The sequence below is a fragment of the Oncorhynchus kisutch genome, linkage group LG17 (genome assembly GCF_002021735.2).
Source record: "Oncorhynchus kisutch isolate 150728-3 linkage group LG17, Okis_V2, whole genome shotgun sequence".
In the NCBI taxonomy this organism is placed as follows: Eukaryota; Metazoa; Chordata; class Actinopteri; order Salmoniformes; family Salmonidae; genus Oncorhynchus; species Oncorhynchus kisutch.
This window is the reverse complement of record NC_034190.2, coordinates 26,778,377-26,805,623: the sequence shown is the minus strand read 5'-3', so window position 1 is coordinate 26,805,623 and position 27,247 is coordinate 26,778,377. Positions and strand designations below refer to the sequence as shown.

The 27,247-nt window shown below is 48.6% G+C and overlaps 1 protein-coding gene across 1 annotated transcript in view; it reads left to right on the top strand.

Annotated features, from left to right (window-relative positions):
* Positions 1-27,247, top strand: part of LOC109879593 (AT-rich interactive domain-containing protein 1A) — an 88,559-nt gene that overhangs the window by 37,617 nt on the left and 23,695 nt on the right. Inside the window, 14 exon segments of the mRNA XM_031793465.1 lie at positions 3,268-3,508; positions 3,709-3,813; positions 4,049-4,219; positions 7,233-7,533; positions 18,074-18,234; positions 18,403-18,503; positions 18,776-18,985; positions 19,150-19,354; positions 22,719-22,848; positions 23,626-23,783; positions 23,970-24,151; positions 24,153-24,226; positions 24,445-24,541; positions 24,785-25,622. Of these exon segments, the coding sequence (XP_031649325.1) occupies positions 3,268-3,508; positions 3,709-3,813; positions 4,049-4,219; positions 7,233-7,533; positions 18,074-18,234; positions 18,403-18,503; positions 18,776-18,985; positions 19,150-19,354; positions 22,719-22,848; positions 23,626-23,783; positions 23,970-24,151; positions 24,153-24,226; positions 24,445-24,541; positions 24,785-25,622 (2,974 nt within the window).

Sequence of the window (27,247 nt, the reverse complement as noted above, 5' to 3'; positions counted from 1 at the left end):
CTGAAATGGTTTATTAAAACGCAGCTGAAATGGTTTATTAAAACGCAGCTGAAATGGTTTATTAAAACGCAGCTGAAATGGTTTATTAAAACGCAGCTGAAATGGTTTATTAAAACGCAGCTGAAATGGTTTATTAAAACGCAGCTGAAATGGTTTATTAAAATGCAGATTTGTGGACCCCTGCTTCCTTGTCTTTCTGAATGTCTCTATAGTCCTGACTCCTGTCTATGTATGTGACCTCTGTCTATGTATGTGGCCTCTCAATGAGGTAAGACTACAGAGCACAGCCTTAGGGGGTTAACCTATGACCCCTACCCCTGCTTCAGGGCCCTGTGGCCTTGGTGGGATGGGGATGGAATTTCTCTTTCTCTCTCTCTGGGAGACTGAGTAGGGCCCAGGTAGGCAGGCCTGTGGCTGGGCCCTGGGCAGAATGTAACAAGGATGGCTTTACCTGAGCTGCCTCTCTCTTTCTGCCTGCTGTCAGATGATTGGTCTTGTGATGCTGTTCTGTGCCCAGACGGGACTGGGGGGTCAGCTGATCCTGACACGGCTCTTTGCCCAGGGATGCCTCCTCGCTTTCTGGTCTGAGCGGTTTTCTTTTGCTGTAGACTATTAATGCTGTTTTCTTTTGCTGTAGACTAGCTTTTGCTGTAGACTACTCTATGGAGTAGAATTACACACGCAGACACACTCCCCACCTCTCCTGTGGCTCACACATGGGTGCACTCATAGACACACACACACACATGCTCACAATGACATGTTCATGCTTTGGGTCACGGCATTCACAGCTCTGCTGGCAGAGGCATGAAGGGAGAGAATGAGAGCAAGAGGGGTGGAGGCGAGGGTTCCTGAATCATCTTCCTCCTTCTGTCGGTCTCTCTGGGGTGCCTCCATCAGGTCACGGTCCAAAAATAGCACTGGGCGCCGTTTCAACTTGAAAACCGGCTTCGGGGCCACAGCCAGCCTCTCTGCCTGCCACAGAGTGACATTTTTGTGGGAATACTTGGCCACCTTCCAGGGAGTGTTTTTTTTTCCCCTCCTCTCCCCTCCCCTCCCCTCCATCCCTCCCTCCCTCTCTGTGACAGTCAGATGAGCTAGCTAGCTGTTAGAGGAGACAACCACATGGGATCCACGTGACTACAGACAGTGTGTGTAAACAACTCTTCTTCCTGTTCAAACACAATAACCTCTCCTGCCAAAATCATGACCACATCACGGATTAGAGCCTTGGTTCTCAACCGGAGAGATGTTTTAGCTCCACCATGTGTTTTGAGTAGCCAGGCAACTGATTGTGTTTCTGCTGAGATGGATCCCACAGCCTCTCTAAAGTGATCTGGTGGGGCTGTATAAGGGTTGTATACGGGTTGTATCAGGGCTGTATAAGGGTTGTATACGGGTTGTATCAGGGTTGTATCAGGGCTGTATCAGGGTTGTATCAGGGCTGTATCAGGGTTGTATACGGGTTGTAATCAGGGCTGTATCAGGGTTGTATCAGGGTTGTATCAGGGCTGTATCAGGGTTGTATCAGGGCTGTATCAGGGCTGTATCAGGGCTGTAAACGGGGTTGTATCCGGGCTGTATCAGGGTTGTATACGGGTTGTATCAGGGCTGTATCAGGGTTGTATAAGGGCTGTATACAGGTTGTATCAGGGTTGTATAATGGTTGTATCAGGGCTGTATCAGGGTTGTATAATGGCTGTATCAGGGCTGTATCAGGGTTGTAATCAGGGCTGTATCAGGGCTGTATACGGGTTGTATCAGGGTTGTATAAGGGCTGTATACAGGTTGTATCAGGGTTGTATAATGGTTGTATCAGGGCTGTATCAGGGTTGTATAATGGCTGTATCAGGGTTGTAATCAGGGCTGTATCAGGGCTGTATACGGGTTGTATCTGGGTTGTATAATGGTTGTGTCAGGGTTGTATCAGGGTTGTAGCCGTCCATATTTGACGGACAACGTATCCGTCCATATTTGACATTTGCCGGGCCTATATGCATATACACCCATGATGCTCAGAATGACAGAAGTCATATTTATATTACGGCGATAACAAACCATGCAACTCCTGACATGAAGAGGACAATAAAACATTTTCAAACATTTGACAAAATACAATTGGCGGACAACTCCGTTCTAAACACCGCACCTGAAATCAAACATCTGGCACATTCAGGAAGAGGCTGAATCTAAAGATGCAACGACTAGGAAGGGTTGCCATGGTAATATGACGGGGATTGTGTCTTTGTCTTCAGGACAAGGAAAGAGAGTTGTTATGAAAACCAATAGAACAGGATGTGGGTTTCTTTCACCGACAGCGGCGTTGGCAGAAGGCCTCGCTGGTCACTGGGTTGTCGCTGTCAGTGAAAAGCATCTGAAATAGGTGCGACGGTAATGTGTCTTGTGGATCATCTTTAAAATGTTGAGACAAGAAGAAGGGTAGGGGTGTGTGGCGAAGATGTGTCTCTGTCCTGAAAATGGCCATTTGGGGATTTCTGTTTGTCTTATCTCACCACATCCACCACTAATAAGCTGATCGTCTGTCTTTTTTTTGATTCACCTCACACAGGAAGTCTGTTTTTAAAACATATATTGCGATTGATAGGCCAACTGTGAGGATGTATTAGGCTATTTGGGAAATCTTTCCAACAATCTCCTCCCCCGGTAATAACCAAGCCTCATGTGAAAGAGCAAAATAGTATCATATCAACATCTTAAAATAACTTCAGCAAAGACAACTGTCTCTCACATTGTATTTTCAACATTTGTTGTTGTTGTGAGCCGAATGTATTTTGACTTAGTTGACAGCGGAAGTTCTAGGTCAACGGCTGCATTGGGCCGTCTCATCCATTCTCTCATTCAGACTATTCAGCCGTCAATGATTACTGTGTATCAGTGTGTCTATATGGCAGCGCCTGGTGCTCTCGCATTAGTTGAATTTGAACTTTTACATTTTAATTCCGTAAAAAAATAAAATAATGTTTAAATACGCACAAAAGCCAACATTTTAGCGGCTAACGGAATCCCTGGACTGTTGTCTTATTTGCTGGACTCTGGTCATGTGGATCCTCTCTGTAGACTTTGGACAGATGAGGTGACTGTTGACTTTTGCTGCCCAATATGTCTGAGCTGTTCAACCCTCAATAGCCAGGTGAACATTAACGCTGTGTAACCAAAATGTTCCAAATGAATCCTGTCTCTCCAGTCAGACTTCCTAGTGTTCTATTGAATTCTGTGGTTCTAATTCTCCCCTCTCTCTTGTTCCAGGACCTCTCTGGTTCCATAGATGACCTGCCGACAGGTACAGAGGGGGCTCTGAGTCCGGGGGTCAGCACGTCGGGGGTGTCCAGTAGCCAGGGGGAACAGAGTAACCCCGCCCAGTCACCCTTCTCCCCTCACACCTCGCCCCACTTGCCTGGCATCCGCGGGCCCTCCCCGTCCCCCGTGGGCTCCCCTGCCAGCGTCACCCCCTCGCGCTCCGGGCCCCTCTCACCTGCTGCTGTGCCAGGTGGGTAGAGAGAGAGAGAATAGAGCTACACACATGATAGAGCCACTGGTTTCCAGAGAGAAGCAGTAATCTACCACATAGTACACGTCCAGCTTCCTTAAGCTGGTGTAAACCACAGCGTTTGTTGTACGAAACAGAAGCATGGTCTGTTTTTTATGATTCCCAGCGTGTGTCTGAATCTCTCTGATGTCATCACGCAGGTAACCAGATGCCTCCCCGGCCGCCCAGCGTCCATTCAGACGGCAGTCTCCACACATCCATGGGCCAGTCAGCCATGGGCCAGTCAGCCATGGGCCAGGACAGGGGTGAGTATGAAAAGATATAGGTGGTGTTTGAGATCGACTACCCTGACTGCAGCCTGAACGATCTACAAATCACCTTTCTTTCTTATGGTTTGTTTGGATAAGGACTAACTGACATTCAACACCCGACCTTGATAGGGTTTTAGGAAATGGAACTACACTTGTATGGCTGCTGTGTGGAAATGAAAGAGTATAGCTAACCTTTTCCTCTCCATCTCCCCCTCTCTGTCTTTTGTAGTGTACATGCGTAACCCCCAGATGCCTCCCCACGGGTCGCCGCAGCAACCTGGCTCCGCCTTATCCCCTCGCCAGTCATCGGGAGGCCAGATGCTTCCTGGGATGGGGCCCTACCCTCAGAACAACTCCATGGGGAACTACGGCCCTCAGGGTGTACAGTACGGACCACAAGGTGAGGTCCCGTACACAGCTTGTACACAATGAAATCATTAAGTTGGTTCTGTCCCGCTTAATGATTCCAGGTCTCTCTTGAAAAGGAGACGAACCTGGTTAAAAGGAGACTAACCTGTTAAAAGGAGACTAACCTGTTTAAAAAGAGACTAACCTGTTAAAAGGAGACTAACCTGTTTAAAAAGAGACTAACCAGTTAAAAGGAGACAAACCTGTTTAAAAAGAGACTAACCGGTTAAAAGGAGACTAACCTGTTTAAAAAGAGACTAACCTGTTAAAAGGAGACTAACCTGTTTAAAAAGAGACTAACCGGTTAAAAGGAGACTAACCTGGTTAAAAAGAGACTAACCAGTTAAAAGGAGACTAACCCGGTTAAAAGGAGACTAACCCGGTTAAAAGGAGACTAACCCGGTTAAAAAGAGATTACCCCGGTTAAAAAGAGACTAACCAGTTAAAAAGAGACCAACCGGTTAAAAGGAGACTAACTGGTTAAAAGGAGACTAACTGGTTAAAAAGAGACTAACCGGTTAAAAGGAGACTAACCGGGTTAAAAGGAGACTAACTAGGTTAAAAGGAGACTAACCAGTTAAAAGGAGACTAACCAGGTTTAAAAGAGACTAACCGGTTAAAAGGAGACTAACCAGTTAAAACGAGACTAACCTGCTAATGTTCCAACTGACCAACATCCAGTAAAAGTGTAGGGCACCAAATTCAAACAACAGAACAACAGATAAACTTGTTGTTAATCCCACCACAGTGTCCGATTTCAAAAAGGATTATGTTAGGTCTGCACCTAGTCACAAAAAAACACAGCCATTTTTCCAGCCAAAGAGAGGAGTCACAAAAAGCAGAAATAGAGAAAATGAATCACTAACCTTTGATGATCTTCATCAGATGGCACTCATAGGACTTCATGTTACACAATACATGTATGTTTTGTTTGATAAAGTGCATATTTATATCCCAAAATCTCAGTATACATTGGCGCGTTATGTTTTGCCTCCAAAACATCCGGTGAAAGTGTAGAGAGCTACGTCAATTTACAGAAATACTCATCATAAATGTTGATGAAAATACAACTGTTATGCATGGAATTAAAGATATACTTCTCCTTAATGCAACCGATGTGTCAGATTTCAAAAAAGCTTTACGGAAAAAGCACCCCATGGAATATTCTGAGTACAGCGCTCAGCCACCATACAGATACCTGCCATGTTAGGAGTCAACAGAAGTCAGAAATAGCATTATAAATATTAACTTACCTTTGATGATCTTCATCAGAATGCACTCCCAGGAATCGCAGTTCCACAATAAATGTTAGTTTTGTTCGATAAAGTCCACCATTTATGTCCAAATACCTCCTTTTTGGTTGCGTATTTAGTACAGTAATCCAAATGCGCAGGCACTAGGTCCAGACAAAGTCAAAAAAGTTATATTACAGTTCGTAGAATCATGTCAAACGATGTATAGAATCAATCTTTAGGATGTTTTCAACATAAGTCTTCAATAATGTTTCAACCGGAGAATTCCTTTGTCTTTAGAAATGAAAGGGAACGGAGCTAACTCTCTGGCGCATGCCTGACTGAGCACATGGCCTTTTGGCAGACCCATGACTCAATCAGCTCTCATTCTCTCCCACTTCACAGTAGAGGCCTGAAACAACGTTCTAAAGACTGTTGACATCTAGTGGAAGCCTTAGGAAGTGCAATATGACCCCATAGACACTGTATATTGGATAGGCCAAGAAATCTACAAACCTCAGATTTCCCACTTCCTGGTTTCGCTATAGTTAGTATCGCTATAGTTAGTATCGCTATAGTTAGTGTCGCTATAGCTAGTATAGGTATAGCTAGTGTCGCTATAGTTAGTATCACTATAGTTAAAGGGCTTAAATAAAGGGCTTCATTGCCAAAATCCCCAAATATCCCTTTTACAATGTCCTCCAAGAGCTGCTGCATAATTCTCTCCCAGCTCAGTGAAAGGAGTGGGGGGAGGAAGAGAAGGGGAAATGAACGCGTCAACAGGGAAAGTATGATCCTCCTGAAGCGCGGTAGTAGGAGCCACGTGTGTATGTCTACTGGTAGAAGGAGCCAGTAGACATACACACAGGGCTCGTCCTGATTTGTAAAGTGATAGTTGAGCTAGTAGGGGCACTGTTCTCTCCTTTCATACTCTCTTACAGCCTAGTGTTGCTCTCTGGACCGTTAATAAAAAGATCAGAACATCCAAATCTTTCAAAAGATTTTTCAATTCTCATCCTACAGTGGTCACAGCATTTCTGAGGTAGCGTAGACACAGCGTTTCTGAGGTAGCGTAGACACAGCGTTTCTGAGGTAGCCTAGACACAGCGTTTCTGAGGTAGCCTAGACACAGCGTTTCTGAGGTAGCCTAGACACAGCGTTTCTGAGGTAGCCTAGTCACAGCGTTTCTGAGGTAGCCTAGACACAGCGTTTCTGAGGTAGCCTAGACACAGCGTTTCTGAGGTAGCCTAGACACAGCGTTTCTGAGGTAGCCTAGACACAGCGAACCTTTTGAAGATGCATCCCTCAGAGGGCTTTCTGCATGGGCTTTGAAGAAGTATGGAGATGGATTACTCATCGAATCGGACTCAGAAACCGAGAGAGAGGCGTTATCTGTAGATGTGGACCACTGAAACTCCCGACCAGGTTTCTATATTCTGGAGGCTAGACGGTTGCTGAGGCAGGCTACATACATCGGGCCTAAAGCTTCACCACAGGTATCGATCTATTTGATTGAATAAAAGCCTCCTTTTTAAACTCAAATATTAGGCCTATCTGTTAAGTCCGTTTCCTGATTTTGGTTCAATCAAGGTCCCGTTTAGGATTAGGACTCTTGCTGTGTTAGTGTAAGACCTGGGTTGTATTCAGTAAAAATTCTACGTTTTGAAACCGAGTGAAACAGGGAGGTACTACATGGACTTGTCCAATAATAAAAAACCATTGCCCTTCTGAACAGTCCCTGGATGTCTCTCTGTCTCTCTCCCCACCCTCCAGGTTACCCCAGACAGCCCGGCTACAGTGGCATGCCCAACGCCAACTACCCTGGTGGTCCGGGGGGCATTCCAGGCCAGGCTGGTGGGGCGCCGTATGCAGGCATGCCCCCTGGCAGGATGGGTCCGGGTCAGATGGCTGCCCGCCCCTACGGCCCCGGGATGGGCCCCAACATGGGCCCCGGCGTACCTCCACAGGTGACCTCTGGGATGTGCCCCCCTCCAGGCATGAACAGGAAGGGCCCCGGGGGCCCTCCAGATGCAGCCTCTGCCATGCACCACGGAGCCAACTCTATACTCAACAGGTAGGCTGGCTGGTCTGCACTTCCTTACTGCTTTAGGAGACAGGTCAGCGGCGAGCGCCGTACAATATTACAAGGTTCATCTCTTTGTTGGAAATTGTGTGTTTGTTTGACCCTGAAAAACCCATTGTTTGATTCTTCCCACTCCCAGGCTCTGCTGTGTGAGAGGAGAGGTCAGGTGTGAGCCAGCCATCTAAGATGTAGACGAGCTAGGGGAACACAGGGACAGAGAGGTGGCTTATGAGAACAGTGATCCAGGCAGTGAGCCATCCGTTGTTCAGTCAGGAAGTCAGCTGAGTCTCCAAGCAGAGAAGCACAGAGAGAAAGACATTAGCCACAGAGCTCCAGAGACAGACAGACATGTAAAGACAGGCCGGAAACAGACGTGTACATCACGAGGTAAGACCCTGTTCAGTAGGGAGTAAAACTTTTTGAAACGGAAAGAAATACTCTTTAAAAATAATCAAGCGTTTTGCTTTGGTGTGCCCTACTGAGTGCAACCCAAGTGTTCACTGACGATGTTGAGCAGAGAAGGAAGAAAGGAGAGGAGACAACTAGGAAGAAGTGGGCCTCTGTAAGAAAAGGGAGGGATGAGATATACAGTAAGCCTCTTATCTCCAACACAATCTTTTTAGGAAATGGGAAAAACTGCCATATTTTTACATTGACGAACGTACAATTATGAAACATTAGAAGCTATTTTGATCACATTTTCACGACGAGGTTTTCATCCGACAGCAACGATATTCTTCTGTATATATGTTTTGAAAATATATTGAATGTTTTTTTAACTGTCATGTATCGTAACTAGTGGTGCAACGGATCACAAAACTCACGGTTCGGATCACTGTTTTGAGTCACGGATCGGATCGTTTTTCAGATCAGATTACTATAACTTTTCTTTCCATTTATAACTTAAACTCTTCAAGCAAGGAACTTTTCAATGTTTAAATAAAATCTGAAAATAAAATACTCAATACTCAATTGTTAAATTAAAGTGCAATATGAGGCATGAAACCTTCTTCCTGTGAACAATAGTGAATGTAAAAATAGCCCGTGTCCACGTCATCAAACAAAAGAACAACAAGAAAAGGCAGATCTGAGCTTATAACTTCATTCTTTTTCTAAAAGATGTCTACGTAGTCTGGGGAGAGGGGGAGACCTCTGCAGTCACTCTGTCCCCTGCCGTGGAGAACACCCTCTCACTAGGAACTGAAGTGCCAGGCACAGCCAGGTAGCACCTTGCCGTCATGACAAAGTGAGGGTATTTACACTCATTGCTTTTCCACCATGCCAGTGGATCACCAGGCTCGCTGCCTGGTAGGATGCCACCTCGTCTTTGATGGTGTCCTTGCTCATAAAGGTCTCCCCGAAAAGCTCCTTCATGGCTGAATTATTTTGTGGAGGAGATGCCTCCTAGTCTGCTCCTGTCGGCTCGGTGGCTTGACCCTGCAGAAAAAATTACTTGATCTATTAAACCAATTCATAATTTATTTTCATATTTCATGGAACTGTAATTGTGGGCTATAACATTTAATAAAAGCCATTATTATTCCAAATCAAAAATGGCTGATTCTAATAGCAAAGACTAAGATTAGACTGCACTATATTTATTATTTAAGTAATTCACTCTTATCATTTATTACCTCTTCAGTGGCCACAGTCTCAGTGTTGAGATCACTGTATGTCCTCCGGTGTAGGGCAGGGTCTAGGTGAGACAGGGACTTGAACCTTGGATCCAGTGCAGTAGATCTATGAAGGTAGTCCTGTACATTAGGGGGGTATCTGGGCTTCAATTCCTCTCTAATGGCAGCCTTGGCATCTCTAGTGATGGTGCTGTCTTCTTCACTTGGGGCCGTAGATTGTAGAATCCTTGTTTTCAGAGGTAGGATCATGGACACAGACAGTGCAGTTTCAGTGCTCAGTAGGGTTTGATCACCTGGAGGACCTCCTCTGACACTTTCACGCCATCATTAGACAAGGTGACAATGTCTTTATGTTTTTTCAGGGTCTGGTCTGTCAGTGCAGAGTATACTGCTGCCTGCTGCTCAAGATGGCTCTCCAACATGTCATAAGTGGAGTTCCATCTTGTTGTTTTATGTTTTATTTCACCTTTATTTAACCAGGTAGGCTAGTTGAGAACAAGTTCTCATTTGCAACTGCGACCTGGCCAGGATAAAGCATAGCAGTGTGAACAGACAACACAGAGTTACACATGGAGTAAACAATTAACAAGTAAATAACACAGTAGAGAAAAAAAAGGGGAGTCTATATACATTGTGTGCAAAAGGCATGAGGAGGTAGGCGAATAATTACAATTTTGCAGATTAACACTGGAGTGATAAATGATCAGATGGTCATGTACAGGTAGAGATATTGGTGTGCAAAAGAGCTGAAGAGTAAATAAATAAAAACAGTATGGGGATGAGGTAGGTAAAAATGGGTGGGCTATTTACCGATAGACTATGTACAGCTGCAGCGATCGGTTAGCTGCTCAGATAGCAGATGTTTGAAGTTGGTGAGGGAGATAAAAGTCTCCAGCTTCAGCGATTTTTGCAATTCGTTCCAGTCACAGGCAGCAGAGAACTGGAACGAAAGGCGGCCAAATGAGGTGTTGGCTTTAGGGATGATCAGTGAGATACACCTGTGGGTCTGGCGACGAATATGTAGCGAGGGCCAGCCGACTAGAGCATACAAGTCGCTGTGGTGGGTGGTATAAGGTGCATTAGTGACAAAACGGATGGCACTGTGATAAACTGCATCCAGTTTGCTGAGTAGAGTGTTGGAAGCAATTTTGTAGATGACATCGCCGAAGTCGAGGATCGGTAGGATAGTCAGTTTTACTAGGGTAAGTTTGGCGGCGTGAGTGAAGGAGGCTTTGTTGCGGAATAGAAAGCCGACTCTTGATTTGAAGGAGAGTTTACAGTCTAGCCAGACACCTAGGTACTTATAGATGTCCACATATTCAAGGTCGGAACCATCCAGGGTGGTGATGCTGGTCAGGCGTGCAGGCAGCGAACGTTTGAAAAGCATGCATTTGGTTTTTACTAGCGTTTAAGAGCAGTTGGAGGCCACGGAAGGAGTGCTTGTATGGCATTGAAGGTCGTTTGGAGGTTAGATAGCACAGTGTCCAAGGACGGGCCGGAAGTATATAGAATGGTGTAGTCTGCGTAGAGGTGGATCAGGGAATCGCCCGCAGCAAGAGCAACATCATTGATATATACAGAGAAAAGAGTCGGCCCGAGGATTGAACCTTGTGGCACCCCCATAGAGACTGCCAGAGGACCGGACAGCATGCCCTCCGATTTGACACACTGAACTCTGTCTGCAAATTAATGAACCAGGCAAGGCAGTCATCCGAAAAACCGAGGTTACTGAGTCTGCCGATAAGAATATGGTGATTGACAGAGTCGAAAGCCTTGGCAAGGTCGATGAAGACGGCTGCACAGTACTGTCTTTTATCGATGGCGGTTATGATATCGTTTAGTACCTTGAGCGTGGCTGAGGTGCACCCGTGACCGGCTCGGAAACCACATTGCACAGCGGAGAAGGTACGGTGGGATTCGAGATGGTCAGTGACCGGTTTGTTGACTTGGCTTTCGAAGACCTTAGATAGGCAGGGCAGGATGGATATAGGTCTGTAACAGTTTGGGTCCAGGGTGTCTCCCCCTTTGAAGAGGGGGATGACTGCGGCAGCTTTCCAATCCTTGGGGATCTCAGACGATATGAAAGAGGTTGAACAGGCTGGTAATCGGGGTTGCGACAATGGCGGCGGATAGTTTCAGAAATAGAGGGTCCAGATTGTCAAGCCCAGCTGATTTGTACGGGTCCAGGTTTTGCGGCTCTTTCAGAACATCTGCTATCTGGATTTGGGTAAAGGAGAACCTGGAGAGGCTTGGGCGAGTATCTGCGGGGGGGCGGAGCTGTTGGCCGAGGTTGGAGTAGCCAGGCGGAAGGCATGGCCAGCCGTTGAGAAATGCTTGTTGAAGTTTTTGATAATCATGGATTTATCGGTGGTGACCGTGTTACCTAGCCTCAGTGCAGTGGGCAGCTGGGAGGAGGTGCTCTTGTTCTCCATGGACTTCACAGTGTCCCAGAACTTTTTGGAGTTGGAGCTACAGGATGCAAACTTCTGCCTGAAGAAGCTGGCCTTAGCTTTCCTGACTGACTGCGTGTATTGGTTCCTGACTTCCCTGAACAGTTGCATATCGCGGGGACTGTTCGATGCTATTCCAGTCCGCCACAGGATATTTTTGTGCTGGTCAAGGGCAGTCAGGTCTGGAGTGAGCCAAGGGCTATATCTGTTCTTAGTTCTGCATTTTTTGAACGGAGCATGCTTATCTAAAATGGTGAGGAAGTTACTTTTAAAGAATGACCAGGCATCCTCAACTGACGGGATGAGGTCAATGTACCCGGGCCAGGTCGATTAGAAAGGCCTGCTCACAGAAGTGTTTAGGGAGCGTTTGACAGTGAAGAGGGGTGGTCGTTTGACTGCGGCTCTGTAGCGGATACAGGCAATGAGGCAGTGATCGCTGAGATCCTGGTTGAAGACAGTGGAGGTGTATTTGGAGGGCCAATTGGTCAGGATGACGTCTATGAGGGTGCCCTTGTTTACAGATTTAGGGTTGTACCTGGTGGGTTCCTTGATGATTTGTGTGAGATTGAGGGCATCTAGCTTAGATTGTAGGACTGCCGGGGTGTGAAGCATATCCCAGTTTAGGTCACCTAACAGAACAAACTCTGAAGCTAGATGGGGGGCGATTAATTCACAAATGGTGTCCGGCCACAGCTGGGAGCTGAGGGGGGTCGGTAGCAGGCGGCAACAGTGAGAGACTTATTTCTGGAGAGAGTAATTTTCAAAATTAGTAGTTCAAACTGTTTGGGTATGGACCTGGAAAGTATGACATTACTTTGCAGGCTATCTCTGCAGTAAACTGCAACTCCTCCCCCTTTGGCAGTTCTATCTTGACGGAAAATGTTATAGTTGGGTATGGAAATCTCAGAATTTTTGGTGGCCTTCCTGAGCCAGGATTCAGACACGGCAAGGACATCAGGGTTAGCAGAGTGTGCTAAAGCAGTGAGTAAAACAAACTTAGGGAGGAGGCTTCTGATGTTGACATGCATGAAACCAAGGCTTTTTCGATCACAGAAGTCAACAAATGAGGGTGCCTGGGGACATGCAGTGCCTGGGTTTACCTCCACATCACCCGCGGAACAGAGGAGGAGTAGAATGAGGGTGCGGCTAAAGGCTATCAAAACTAGTCGCCTAGAGCGTTGGGGACAGAGAATAAAAGGAGCAGATTTCTGGGCATGGTAGAATATATTCAGGGCATAATGCGCAGACAGGGGTATGGTGGGGTGCGGGTACAGCGGAGGTAAGCGCAGGCACTGGGTGATGATGAGAGAGGTTGTATCACTGGACATGCTGGTTGTAATGGGTGAGGTCACCGCATGTGTGGGAGGTGGGACAAAGGAGGTATCAGGGGTATGAAGAGTGGAACTAGGGGCTCCATTGTAAACTAAAACAATTATAACTAACCTGAACAACCGTATACAAGGCATATTGACATTTGAGAGAGACATACAGCGAGGCATACAGTAATCACAGGTGTTGAATTGGGAGAGCTAGCTAAAACAGTAGCAAAAACAGTAGGTGAGACAACAACAGCTAATCAGCTAGCACAACAACAGCAGGTAAAATGGTGTTGACTAGGCAGTGAGGGTCGGATTAACTACACACAGAGCCTGAGTGCGGCTGGGGCCGACAGATAAAACATAAACAAGCAGAATGGAGTACCGTGATTAATGGGCAGTCCAGCATGCATCAGCTATGTAGCCAAGTGATCAGTGTCCAGGGGGCAGCTGTGGATGGGGCAGGGAAGCTGGACTGGCGAGTATTATCCAGATAAAAAAACTGGCTGGCTGTGCAGAAGGTAAAAGGTAAATGCCGCTAGCAGTGGCTAACAATGACTAAATAGCTTGTAGCTGGTTAGCTTCTGGATGTTCTTGAGTGTGTTCTAAAAATTAAAAATAATAGCGATTCTGTATCACATTGGGTGAGGCAGGTTACCGGAAGGTATAAACAAATAAAAAATCGAAAAGAGATTGAAAGTAAATATGGGTCCAGTGAGTGTTTGGGACGAGGCGATTCAGACGGTTAGCAGGCCTGTGCTAACAAGCTAACAGTTAGTAGGCCGGGGCTAAACAAGGTAGCAGTTAGCGGACCGGGGCTAAACAAGGTAGCAGTTAGCGGACCGGGGCTAAACAAGCTAGCAGTTAGCAGGCCGAATTAGCAAGCAAGGAGATAGCAAGGGCCAGAAAGTTACCCTTTGGGGGGGCGTCGCAATGGGGTGAATCTGTTTATGCCTCTTCATGCGGTGACATCGATAGACCGGTCGTGGGTCCGGATATTGTAGCCCAGGAGTATGCTTCGGTGGTAGCACACGAGCTCTGGCCGGGCTAGCTTCAAGCTAAGTGGGTGGAAACGCTAGCCAGGAGTAATCATCCGGGGTTGCGGTTAGCTAGTTGTGAAGATCCAGCTGAAAATGTTCCGTTTGCGGTGGGAATCCAGTGGGAATCCGGGGATAAAAAATAATAATAGGTCCGTTATGCTCTGGATAGAGTCGCGTTGTTCGAACTGGCGAGAGCTTTCCGAGCTTAGCTTAGCGAGGTTAGCTGATGACCGGTTAGCTGAAGACCGCTAGCAATGGTTTGCTGACTGATAGCTGGTAGTTAGCTGGCTAGCTTCAGTTGAGGGGATCCGGATCCAAAGTAAATATAAATACTTCAGAAAAAATAGCAATATTGGGTGAGGCGGGTTGCAGGAGAGTATTTAGAAGTTGAGGTTTAGCAAAATGTTTTAAAAGATATGCGAAGAAAAATATGTTTTAAAAAAAACGATATATACGATATATACAAAGGACACGACACGACAAAACGTCCAACTGCTACGCCATCTTGGAGACAGTTGTGACATGGTGTATGAGCTTGTGGGTCAGTAGCTGTAGCAGTTCTTGCTGTTGTGCTTCAGGGGAAAAAGGAAACCACGTTCCTGATCCTCCCAAGGAGGCGTTCCATCTGGTTACCTGAGATTCCCCTCTGGGATGCTAAATTGATCACATGTGCAAAGCAAGCTATCTTCCACTCTGCTACCGCTCCTAGCAGTACCTGTGTGACTCTCATAGAGTGGGTGTGTCTGTAGCACCGGACTTAACACTTAACGGACTTAACTTTCTGTTACCCTGGAGGTCCACTCCTCTGTGGTGTAGTGAACAGTCACAGTCACGTAGCTTTCTGTTACCCTGGAGGTCCACTCCTCTGTGGTGTAGTGAACAGTCACAGTCACGTAGCTTTCTGTTACCCTGGAGGTCCACTCCTCTGTGGTGTAGTGAACAGTCACAGTCACGTAGCTTTCTGTTACCCTGGAGGTCCACTCCTCTGTGGTGTAGTGAACAGTCACATTCACGTAGCTTTCTGTTACCCTGGAGGTCCACTCCTCTGTGGTGTAGTGAACAGTCACAGTCACGTAGCTTTCTGTTACCCTGGAGGTCCACTCCTCTGTGGTGTAGTGAACAGTGACAGTCACGTAGCTTTCTGTTACCCTGGAGGTCCACTCCTCTGTGGTGTAGTGAACAGTCACAGTCACGTAGCTTTCTGTTACCCTGGAGGTCCACTCCTCTGTGTTGTAGTGAACAGTCACAGTCACGTAGATTTCTGTTACCCTGGAGGTCCACTCCTCTGTGGTGTAGTGAACAGTCACAGTCACGTAGCTTTCTGTTACCCTGGAGCTCCACTCCTCTGTGTTGTAGTGAATAGTCACGTAGATTTCTGTTACGCTGGAGGTCCACTCCTCTGTGTTGTAGTGAATAGTCACGTAGATTTCTGTTACCCTGGAGGTCAACTCCTATGTGTTGTAGTGAACAGTCACAGTCACGTAGCTTTCTGTTACCCTGGAGGTCCACTCCTCTGTGGTGTAGTGAACAGTCACAGTCACATAGCTTTCTGTTACCCTGGAGGTCCACTCCTCTGTGTTGTAGTGAACAGTCACAGTCACGTAGCTTTCTGTTACCCTGGAGGTCCACTCCTCTGTGGTGTAGTGAACAGTCACAGTCACATAGCTTTCTGTTACCCTGGAGGTCCACACCTCTGTGGTGTAGTGAACAGTCACAGTCACGTAGCTTTCTGTTACCCTGGAGGTCCACTCCTCTGTGGTGTAGTGAACAGTCACAGTCACATAGCTTTCTGTTACCCTGGAGGTCCACTCCTCTGTGGTGTAGTGAACAGTGACAGTCACGTAGCTTTCTGTTACCCTGGAGGTCCACTCCTCTGTGGTGTAGTGAACAGTCACAGTCACGTAGCTTTCTGTTACCCTGGAGGTCCACTCCTCTGTGTTGTAGTGAACAGTCACAGTCACGTAGATTTCTGTTACCCTGGAGGTCCACTCCTCTGTGGTGTAGTGAACAGTCACAGTCACGTAGCTTTCTGTTACCCTGGAGGTCCACTCCTCTGTGTTGTAGTGAATAGTCACGTAGATTTCTGTTACGCTGGAGGTCCACTCCTCTGTGTTGTAGTGAATAGTCACGTAGATTTCTGTTACCCTGGAGGTCCACTCCTCTGTGGTGTAGTGAACAGTCACAGTCACGTAGCTTTCTGTTACCCTGGAGGTCCACTCCTCTGTGGTGTAGTGAACAGTCACAGTCACATAGCTTTCTGTTACCCTGGAGGTCCACTCCTCTGTGTTGTAGTGAACAGTCACAGTCACGTAGCTTTCTGTTACCCTGGAGGTCCACTCCTCTGTGGTGTAGTGAACAGTCACAGTCACATAGCTTTCTGTTACCCTGGAGGTCCACACCTCTGTGGTGTAGTGAACAGTCACAGTCACGTAGCTTTCTGTTACCCTGGAGGTCCACTCCTCTGTGGTGTAGTGAACAGTCACAGTCACATAGCTTTCTGTTACCCTGGAGGTCCACTCCTCTGTGTTGTAGTGAACAGTCACAGTCACGTAGCTTTCTGTTACCCTGGAGGTCCACTCCTCTGTGGTGTAGTGAACAGTGACAGTCACATAGCTTTCTGTTACCCTGGAGGTCCACCCGTCTGTGGTGAGAGCAACAGATGATGTCTTGGATAATTCATTGACAATGTTGATATTTTCCTGTTCATACAGATCTGGCAAGATCTTTTTACTGAAGGGGCGCCAGGGGATTTCGTAGCGTGGCTCAAGCACTTTCACCATATTTTTAAACCCTTTGTTTTCCACAACAGAATATGGCCTCATGTCTGCTGAGATAAACATCCCAGTAGATTTGGTGATGACTTTAGTCCGGTCTGATTCACCAGCAAAGGGCTTCTTAAATGCCGTGGTGAGAAGTTGTCTCTTGGCTGAGTTGGCTCCTGTCACTGACACACCAGGCTGATGTCGCGGTGAGAAGTTGTCTCTTGGCTGAGTTGATTCCCGTCCCTGACACACCAGCCTGATGTCGCGGTGAGAAGTTGTCTCTTGGCTGAGTTGGCTCCTGTCCCTGACACACCAGGCTGATGTCGCGGTGAGAAGTTGTTGTCTCTTGGCTGAGTTGGTTCCTGTCCCTGACACACCAGGCTGATGTCGTGGTGAGAAGTTGTTGTCTCTTGGCTGAGTTGGCTCCTGTCACTGACACACCAGGCTGATGTCGCGGTGAGAAGTTGTCTCTTGGCTGAGTTGATTCCCGTCCCTGACACACCAGGCTGATGTCGCGGTGAGAAGTTGTCTCTTGGCTGAGTTGGCTCCTGTCCCTGACACACCAGGCTGATGTCGCGGTGAGAAGTTGTTGTCTCTTGGCTGAGTTGGTTCCTGTCCCTGACACACCAGGCTGATGTCGCGGGGGGAAGTTGTTGTCTCTTGGCTGAGTTGGCTCCTGTCCCTGACACACCAGGCTGATGTCGCGGTGAGAAGTTGTTGTCTCTTGGCTGAGTTGGTTCCTGTCACTGACACACCAGGCTGATGTCGCGGTGAGAAGTTGTTGTCTCTTGGCTGAGTTGGCTCCTGTCACTGACACACCAGGCTGATGTCGCGGTGAGAAGTTGTCTCTTGGCTGAGTTGGTTCCTGTCCCTGACACACCAGGCTGATGTCGCGGTGAGAAGTTGTTGTCTCTTGGCTGAGTTGGTTCCTGTCCCTGACACACCAGGCTGATGTCGCGGTGAGAAGTTGTCTCTTGGCTGAGTTGGTTCCTGTCCCTGACACACCAGGCTGATGTCGCGGTGAGAAGTTGTTGTCTCTTGGCTGAGTTGGTTCCTGTCCCTGACACACCAGGCTGATGTCTCTTTAAATGTGTGGCCATGTATTTCCATGATCTTACGGCTTTCTGTGGCTCAATGCCTTCACACCGTAGTGGTGATGTCCACCACCCTTCTTCAATCATCATATTTGACAGGGAAGCCAAAATGCAATTGATCCGCGGTCCACATGCGTGCCGAACCGTGGGGGGTGATCCGTACGGTCCGTTACACCATTAATCGTAACCATTGTGAATGGATTTATGTTGTCGTCTCCCCCTCCCACCTTTTCAGGCCTCCAGGTTACCCCCCCAATATGCCCCAGGGGATGATGGGAGCAGGGCCTCCGTATGGCCCTGGGCCGGGGGCCATCAACAGCATGCAAGGTATGATGAACCAGGGAGGACCTTACGGAGGAGGGCCAATGGGAGGGAACATGGCCAACAACACACCTGGTAAGTCTGGACAAGATATCCAGTCTGTGGTTGTGTCTGGTCATGTGTTTAATCACCCAACTCAAGTGGACAAAAGATTGGTTTTGGAATATCATCTGATGTGATATTTGATATTGGATTGAAATGTTACCCCCCCCCCCCCCCCCTGATTTGTCCTCGATCTGCCAGGCATGGCTCCTAGCCCTGAGTTTGGCATCGATGTCAAACTGAACCCAGCCCAGAAGATGAACAACAAGGTGGACGGCACGTCCAAACCTGAAACCAAGAAGGTAAAGAAGGTTTGTGGTCTCTAACTTGTGGTACTGAATGATACAGTCAGAATGAGAGCGCTGCATGGCTGTGTTTGTGCATAGAAATAGAATCCCTAGAATGTCAAAGCCCCTCGTGGCACTTTGACTGGTAGCCTCATGGGGACACTCAATATGGCTGACCTGGGATTGGGATTCTACTTCTATGAGATAGTGAGTGGAAGTAAGTTGAAGTCAGTGGTGAATGTCAAGCCAAATCCTCACCTCTTCTTCCTCCCATCTCCCTCTTTCAGAAGTCAAACTCTTCGACGACGACCAATGAGAAGATAACTCGTCTGTATGAGCTGGGTCCGGAGCCGGAGAGGAGGACGTGGGTAGACCGTTACCTGGCGTTCGCTGAGGAGAAGGCCACGGGCATGACCAACCTTCCCGCCGTGGGACGCAAACCTCTGGACCTCTTCAGACTTTACGTCTCGGTCAAAGAGATCGGCGGCCTCACACAGGTCAGTGGTTCCTGTGTTGCAGTATTTAATTATCTCTCTGTTTTAGTACACTGACGTGTCATTATTTGCCTGATAATCTTGTGTTATTGTAATTTCATTTTTCTACAGCAGTATATAGTTGTTCTATGCCAGAACATGACATATTCGTTCCTTCCGCCCACCAGGTGAACAAGAATAAGAAGTGGAGGGAGTTGTCCACCAACCTGAACGTGGGCACGTCCAGCAGCGCCGCCAGCTCTCTGAAGAAGCAGTACATCCAGTGTCTGTACGCCTTCGAGTGCAAGGTCGAACGTGGCGAGGACCCGCCCCCAGATCTCTTCACTGACGCCAAAAAGACCACCCAGCCCAAGATCCAGCCCCCCAGCCCAGGTCAGTGTCTGTCTGTCAGCCCCCCAGCCCAGGTCAGTGTCTGTCTGTCTGTCAGCCCCCTAGTCCATGTCAGTGTCTGTCTCTGTCAGCCCCCCAGTCCATGTCAGTGCTGGATACTCAAACTAGTACTTCACCCCCCTCCCATACCGACTCAGTTTGAGTTATACTTAGTCACGTAGATTTAAATGGATGAGTGAAAGAGTGTTTGGTTTCAACAGTCTCTTGAGGTTCTTGTGGTTACTGTGCTGTTTATCACATACAGCGCATTGTGAAAGTATTCAGACCCCTTGACCTTTTCCACATTTTGTTACGCCTTATTCTAACATTTTTTATAAAAATCCACTCAATCTAAACACAATACCTCATAATGACAACAACAAAAATAATAAAAACAGGTTAAATGTTTATTTTTTAAATCACATTTACATAAGTATTCAGACCCTTTACTCAGTACTTTGTTGAATCACCTTTGGCAGCGATTGCAGCCTTGATTCTTCTTGGGTATGACGCTACAAGCTTGGCACACCTGTATTTGGAGAGTTTCTCCCATTCTTCTCTGCAGGTCCTCTCAAGCTCTGTGAGGTTGGATGGGGAGCGTCGCAGCACAGCTATTTCCAGGTCTCTCCAGAGATGTTTGATTGGGTTCGGGCTCTGGTTGGGTCACTCAAGGACATTCAGAGACTTGTCACGAAGCCACTCCTGCGTTGTCTTGGCTGTCTGCTTAGGGTTGTGGTCCTGTTGGAAGGTGAACCTTTGCCCCGTTCTGAGGTCCTGAGCGCTCTGGAGCAGGTTTTCATCACAGATCTCTCTATACTTTACTCTGTTCATCTTTGCCTCTATCCTGACTAGTCTCCCAGTCCCTGCCACTGAAAAACATCCCCACAGCATGATGATGCTGCCACCACCATGCTTCACTGTAGGGAGGGTGCCAGGTTTCCTCCAGATGTGACGCTTGGCATTCAGGCCAAAGAGTTCATTCTTGTTTTCATCAGACCAGAGAATCTTGTTTCTCATGGTCTGAGAGTCCTTTAGGTGCCTTTTGGCAAATAACAAGCAGGCTGTCATGTGCCTTTTACTGAGGAGTGGCTTCCATCTGGCCACACTACCATAAAGGCCTGATTGGTGGAGTGCTGCAGAGATGGGAGAACCTTCCAGAAGGACAACCAACACCACACAGGAACTCTGGAGCTCTGTCAGAGTGACCATCGGGTTCTTGGTCACCTCCCTGACCAAGGCCCTTCTCCCTGATTGCTCAGTTTGGCCGGGCGGCCAGCTCTAGGAAGAGTCTTGTTGTTTCTTGGGGACCTTCAATGCTGGAGAAATGCTCAACACTCTGCTGGGCTGTCATGTCAGGGTGCAGGGAGTCAGTGGCTGGAGGGTGGGGTGGGGAGATCCTCTGTGGTGGGGAATAAGTGCCAGGCTGGGGGAGAGGGTAGAGGGGGAAAGGGGTGCAGGGGAGATCTCTGATGGGGAGTATGTCTGCTGGCAGCCCCTCAACAGTAGGAAGACAGGAGGGGGGTGGGGGGTTGTTTGTTGATTCCCTCCATTATTCGCTGCTACTACTGGAGGGCCTAGTGTCTGGGTCCTGGCCCACGGCTTCACAGGCAACCCTCCCCCTCCCTGGAGCTTTGTGCTGAGCCAGAAAATGATGAATGGGAAAAGAGGTTGTGTGTGTAAAGTCACACGCCCCCCCCTCCCTCCCTGGCCTGCTGTCTTTTTTCTCCTTTCCTGAGATTCCCCCCTTACACCCCCCTCCTCCTCCTCCCACTCTCTTCAGCTGTAGTAGAGGGAAGTCCCTGCCCCGGGGGAGGGAGGGCAGGCAGATTGATGTTTGCACTGCAATGTGTGAGATGTGAGAAAATGTGAATAACTGTGACCTGTCAATGACCGTGTGTGTATGAATGAAAACACATGAGTCATCTGACAGGCATGCTAATAGTGAGAAGGCATGAGCCGGGCTAAAGCCAGGAGCCACTCCATACAACACACACACATTGGCCCATGTGGGGATCTGACAGCCTTTACAGGGTTTCCTGGTGACTTTGTGATGCCAGCAGCAAGGCATGCTGAGATGTGAAGTATTCAGCACCGCTGTGTGTGTGGATGCCCAAAGCATGCTCTGTGTGTGTGTGTATGGATGCCCAAATCATGCTCTGTGTGTGTGTGTATGGATGCCCAAAGCATGCTCTGTGTGTGTGGTTGTATGGATGCCCAAAGCATGCTCTGTGTGTGTGTGTGGATGCCCAAAGCATGCTCTGTGTGTGTGTGTGTGTGTGGATGCCCAAAGCATGCTCTGTGTGTGTGTGTGGATGCCCAAAGCATGCTCTGTGTGTGTGTGTATGGATGCCCAAAGCATGCTCTGTGTGTGTGTGTGTGTGGATGCCCAAAGCATGCTCTGTGTGTGTGTGTGTGTGTGTGTGGATGCCCAAAGCATGCTCTGTGTGTGTGTGTGTGTGTGTGTGTGTGTGTGTGTGTGTGTGTGGATGCCCAAAGCATGCTCTGTGTGTGTGTGTATGGATGCCCAAAGCATGCTCTGTGTGTGTGTGTGTGTATGGATGCCCAAAGCATGCTCTGTGTGTGTGTGTGTATGGATGCCCAAAGCATGCTCTGTGTGTGTGTATGGATGCCCAAAGCATGCTCTGTGTGTGTGTTTATGGATGCCCAAAGCATGCTCTGTGTGTGTGTGTATGGATGCCCAAAGCATGCTCTGTGTGTGTGTGTGTGTGTGTGTATGGATGCCCAAAGCATGCTCTGTGTGTGTGTGTGTGTATGGATGCCCAAAGCATGCTCTGTGTGTGTGTGTGTGTGTATGGATGCCCAAAGCATGCTCTGTGTGTGTGTGTATGGATGCCCAAAGCATGCTCTGTGTGTGTGTGTGTGTATGGATGCCCAAAGCATGCTCTGTGTGTGTGTGTGTGTGGATGCCCAAAGCATGCTCTGTGTGTGTGTGTGTGTGTGGATGCCCAAAGCATGCTCTGTGTGTGTGTGTATGGATGCCCAAAGTATGCTCTGTGTGTGTGTGGATGCCCTAAGCATGCTATGTGTGTGTGTGGATGCCCTAAGCATGCTCTCTGTGTGTGTGTGTGTGTGTGTGTGTGTGTGTGTGTGTGTGTGTGTGTGTGTGTGTGTGTGTGTGTGTGTGTGTGTGTGTGTGTGTGTGTGTGTGTGTGTGTGTGGATGCCCTAAGCATGCTCTGTGTGTAGCGTGGGAACCGGAGAGATCCGGTTTAGTCTCTTAACACGGCTGAAGTGGTCCGTCTTTCTCCCACTGTGCGTCTCTTCTATAACAGCTGAATCTGTGCGTGGGCATTATCCCTGTGACGTGTGTGTATCTAAAATGTATCTCGACCGTGTGTGTGTTGCAGCTGGGTCTGGATCTCTGCAGGGCCCCCAGACCCCCCAGTCCACCAGTAGTTCCATGGCGGAGGGGGGAGACCTGAAGCCCCCCACGCCAGCCTCCACCCCTCACAGCCAGATGCCCCCCATGCCCGTCAGGTACCCATGACACACACTCAACTACTGTCTGAAAACATCCTCTCTCTCTACTACACCTGACAACAATCTCCTTCCCCTCCATTCAAGGGGAACCAAACTAACAACACAATTGAACATGTTATTTAGCTGGTTTGTTTTTGGGGTAATTAACTCTTGTTTTTCTCTCTTTCTAAATGTCTCTCTTTCCCTCTCTCCCCTCCTCCCTCCCTCCCTCTCTCCCCTCCTCCCTCCCTCCCTCTCTCCCCTCCTCTCTCCCCTCCTCCCTCCCTCTCTCCCCTCCTCCCTCCCTCTCTCCCCTCCTTTTCTCCCTCCTTCTCTCCCCTCCTCCCTCCCTCTCTCCCTCCTTCTCTCCCCTCCTCCCTCCCTCTCTCCCTCCTTCTCTCCCTCCCTCCTTCTCTCCCCTCCTCCCACCCTCTCTCCCCTCCTCCCTCTCTCCCTCCCTCCCTCTCTCCCTCCCTCTCTTCCTCCTTCTCTCCCTTCCTCCTCACTCCCTCCTTCTCTCCCCTCCTCCCTCCCTCTCTCCCCTCCTCCCTCCCTCTCTCCCCTCCTCCCTCCCTCTCCCCTCCTCCTCCCTCTCTCCCCTCCTCCCTCCCTCTCTCCCTCCTTCTCTCCCTTCCTCCTCACTCCCTCCCTCCTTCTCTCCCCTCCTCCCTCCTTCTCTCCCCTCCTTCTATCCCTCCCTCCTCTCCCTTCCTCCTCCCTTTCTCCCTCCTTCTCTCCCTCCCTCCCTCCTTCTCTCCCCTCCTCCTCCCTCCCTCTCTCCCCTCCTCCCTGTAGGCTGCAGGACCCGTTTGCAGATGGGGGTGACCCAGCATTTGCCAGACGGAACTCCATGACCCCCAACAGCTACCAGCCTGGGATGGGAGGCCCGGAGATGATGGGTCACATGGGGCCCTACGAATCCAACAAGGACCCCTTTGGTGGCATGAGGAAAGGTGAGCGATAGGTCTAACTGGCTTTTAGAGATGGTATTTGGAAATAAGGAGAAGACTCTGAGTACGTTGTACATTATGTGTGGCTCAGTTGGTTAAGAGCATGGTGCAACCATCTGCTAAGTCTAGACAGACTTGTCCCATACAATATTGAGACACTGTTCACTGTTCAACCCTAACTCTCTGCAGCTGGAGAGCAATTCATGACTCCAGGGCCGGGCCCTAACAGTGGTATGGAGGGGCAGTTCAACAGAGGTCCCCCAGGCCCCAACATGCAGATGGGTCCGAGACAACAGTACCCCTACGGACCTGGATATGACAGGAGACAGGAGCCAGGGATGGGTCCTGATGGCAGTATGGGTCCTGGGGCCCCCCCAGCCCAACCTGATGCCTTCAGGGGCCGACTCGGGGATGTACTCCCCTAGCCGAGCCCCACCGCAGCAACGGTCAGTACCTCAAACGGGGCTAAGTCACGTACAGGATCGTATACATGTTAAATACGCTACTGTCTTTTCTTAAGAAGGCTTTGATGTTGGTTTGAGCTTATGTTACCTAGTCAAGCATTTGCTTTCTATGATTTTGTGTTTTCTGTGTAGTTTATTTCAGTTAACTTCTGCTGCATTTCATTTGCCCAAGTGTTAACCTTGTGTATGTTGTGTTTCAGTCATGATTCCTATGGTAATCAGTATCCTGGTCAAGGAGCGCCACCTGGTGGCCCCTACCCCAATCAGCAGCCAGGGATGTTTCCACAGCAACAACCCGTAAGAGCATTTTGTTCCCTGCTCTGTGTGTGTCCCCATATCTGCTTCAGAAGCCTTGTAAATGTTCACTTGCAGTTAGCAGTGTAACTTCCTCAGTGAAAGGAATGTGGGATGCTGTATTGATACGGTATGAATACAATAACGTAGTGAAATGTATTGAATCCATAATCAATATGTACGTGCTGGATATATCATCCACTGGTTGGATATTGAGATGCTAACCATGTGTCTGTGTGTCTTCAGAACTACAAGCGTCCTCCAGTGGATGGGGCCTACGGTCCCCCAGCCAAGCGTCATGAGGGGGATGGGATGTACAATGTCCCCTTCAGCGGTCAGCAGCCAGGGCCCCAGCCCTCCGGCGGCCCCCAGGGCCAACAAGACATGTACAATCAGTACAACGCAGGCTACCCCGGCTCTGACCGCCGACCACCTGGCCCCCAGGGCCAGTTCCCTTTCCCCTTCGGCCGAGACCGGGGGCCCTCCAGCGGGGGCCCCAACTCTCAGTCCCCCATGCCTCCCCAAATGATGGGCGGCCCTATGCAGGCAGCCCCTGACGGCCCCCAGGGCCCCATGTGGCAGGGACGCAATGAGATGGGTTACCCCAACTACCCGAATCGCCAGGGGCCTCCAGGACCTGGCCAGGGGCCCCCCCAGGGGTACCACAGCATGAACCGCTCTGAGGAGATGATGCCAGGGGCTGACCAGCGGATGAACCATGAGAGCCAGTGGCCGGGACACCCCATCCAGAGGCAGTCCCCCTACGGGCCGGGGGGCTCGGGGCCCCCCATGTCCAGACCCCTGCAGTCCAACTATCAGAGCTCCCAGAACCATATTTCCCAGGTGTCCAGCCCCGCCCCCATGCCCCGCCCCATGGAAAGCCGGACGTCCCCCTCCAAGTCTCCATACATGCACTCAGGCATCAAGATGCAGAAGGCGGGGCCCCCTGTGCCCGCGTCCCACATAGGCCAGGCCCCCGTGCAGCCCCCCCTCATCAGGCGGGACATATCCTTCCCCCCAGGGTCAGTGGAGGCCTCCCAACCCATCCTCAAACCCCGAGGGCGACTCACCATGAAAGACATCGGTATGAAAGTGATTTGTTTTCACCCAAAACTTTTAAATGTTTAGCAGTCACTTACACTGTTTCTTAAAAAACAAACTATTATTTAATAATAGTTATTATACTCCTAGACAATGTTCCCTCAAATTTCTGGGGCACTGAGCAAATTTGAGGTATTGTGAGAGGAAACTTGAATGTTGTGAGGATCTTGTGGAACTTCCAGGGCGTGTTTACAATGGACACTGAGGCTGCACCCTTACAGTTGTAGACAGTAGCCAATAGACTGTAGCCTTACAGTTGTAGCCAGTAGCCAATAGACTGTAGCCTTACAGTTGTAGACAGTAGCCAATAGACTGTAGCCTTACAGTTGTAGACAGTAGCCAATAGACTGTAGCCTTACAGTTGTAGCCAATAGACTGTAGCCTTACAGTTGTAGACAGTAGCCAATAGACTGTAGCCTTACAGTTGTAGACAGTAGCCAATAGACTGTAGCCTTACAGTTGTAGACAGTAGCCAATAGACTGTAGCCTTACAGTTGTAGACAGTAGCCAATAGACTGTAGCATTACAGTTGTAGCCAGTAGCCAATAGACTGTAGCCTTACAGTTGTAGACAGTAGCCAATAGAATGTAGCCTTACAGTTATAGACAGTAGCCAATAGACTGTAGCCTTACAGTTGTAGACAGTAGCCAATAAACTGTAGCCAATAGACTGCACCCTTACAGTTGTAGACAGTAGCCAATAGACTGTAGCCTTACAGTTGTAGCCAGTAGCCAATAGACTGTAGCCTTACAGTTGTAGACAGTTGTAGCCAGTAGCCAATAGACTGTAGCCTTACAGTTGTAGCCAGTAGCCAATAGACTGTAGCCTTACAGTTGTAGACAGTAGCCAATAGACTGTAGCCTTACAGTTGTAGCCAATAGACTGTAGCCTTACAGTTGTAGACAGTAGCCAATAGACTGTAGCCTTACAGTTGTAGACAGTAGCCAATAGACTGTAGCCTTACAGTTGTAGACAGTAGCCAATAGACTGTAGCCTTACAGTTGTAGACAGTAGCCAATAGACTGTAGCCTTACAGTTGTAGACAGTAGCCAATAGACTGTAGCCTTACAGTTGTAGACAGTAGCCAATAGACTGTAGCATTACAGTTGTAGACAGTAGCCAATAGACTGCACCCTTACAGTTGTAGACAGTTGTAGACAGTAGCCAATAGGCTGCCCCCTTACAGTTTTAGACAGTAACCAATAGGCTGCACCCTTACAGTTTTAGACAGTAACCAATAGGCTGCACCCTTACAGTTTTAGACAATAGCCAATAGGCTGCACCCTTACAGTTGTAGACAGTAGCCAATAGACTGTTGCCTTACAGTTGTAGACAGTAGCCAATAGACTGTAGCCTTACAGTTGTAGACAGGAGCCAATAGACTGTAGCCTTACAGTTGTAGACAGTAGCCAATAGACTGTAGCCTTACAGTTGTAGACAGTAGCCAATAGACTGTAGCCTTACAGTTGTAGACAGTAGCCAATAGACTGTAGCCTTACAGTTGTAGACAGTTGTAGACAGTAGCCAATAGACTGTAGCCTTACAGTTGTAGACAGTAGCCAATAGACTGTAGCCTTACAGTTGTAGACAGTAGCCAATAGACTGTAG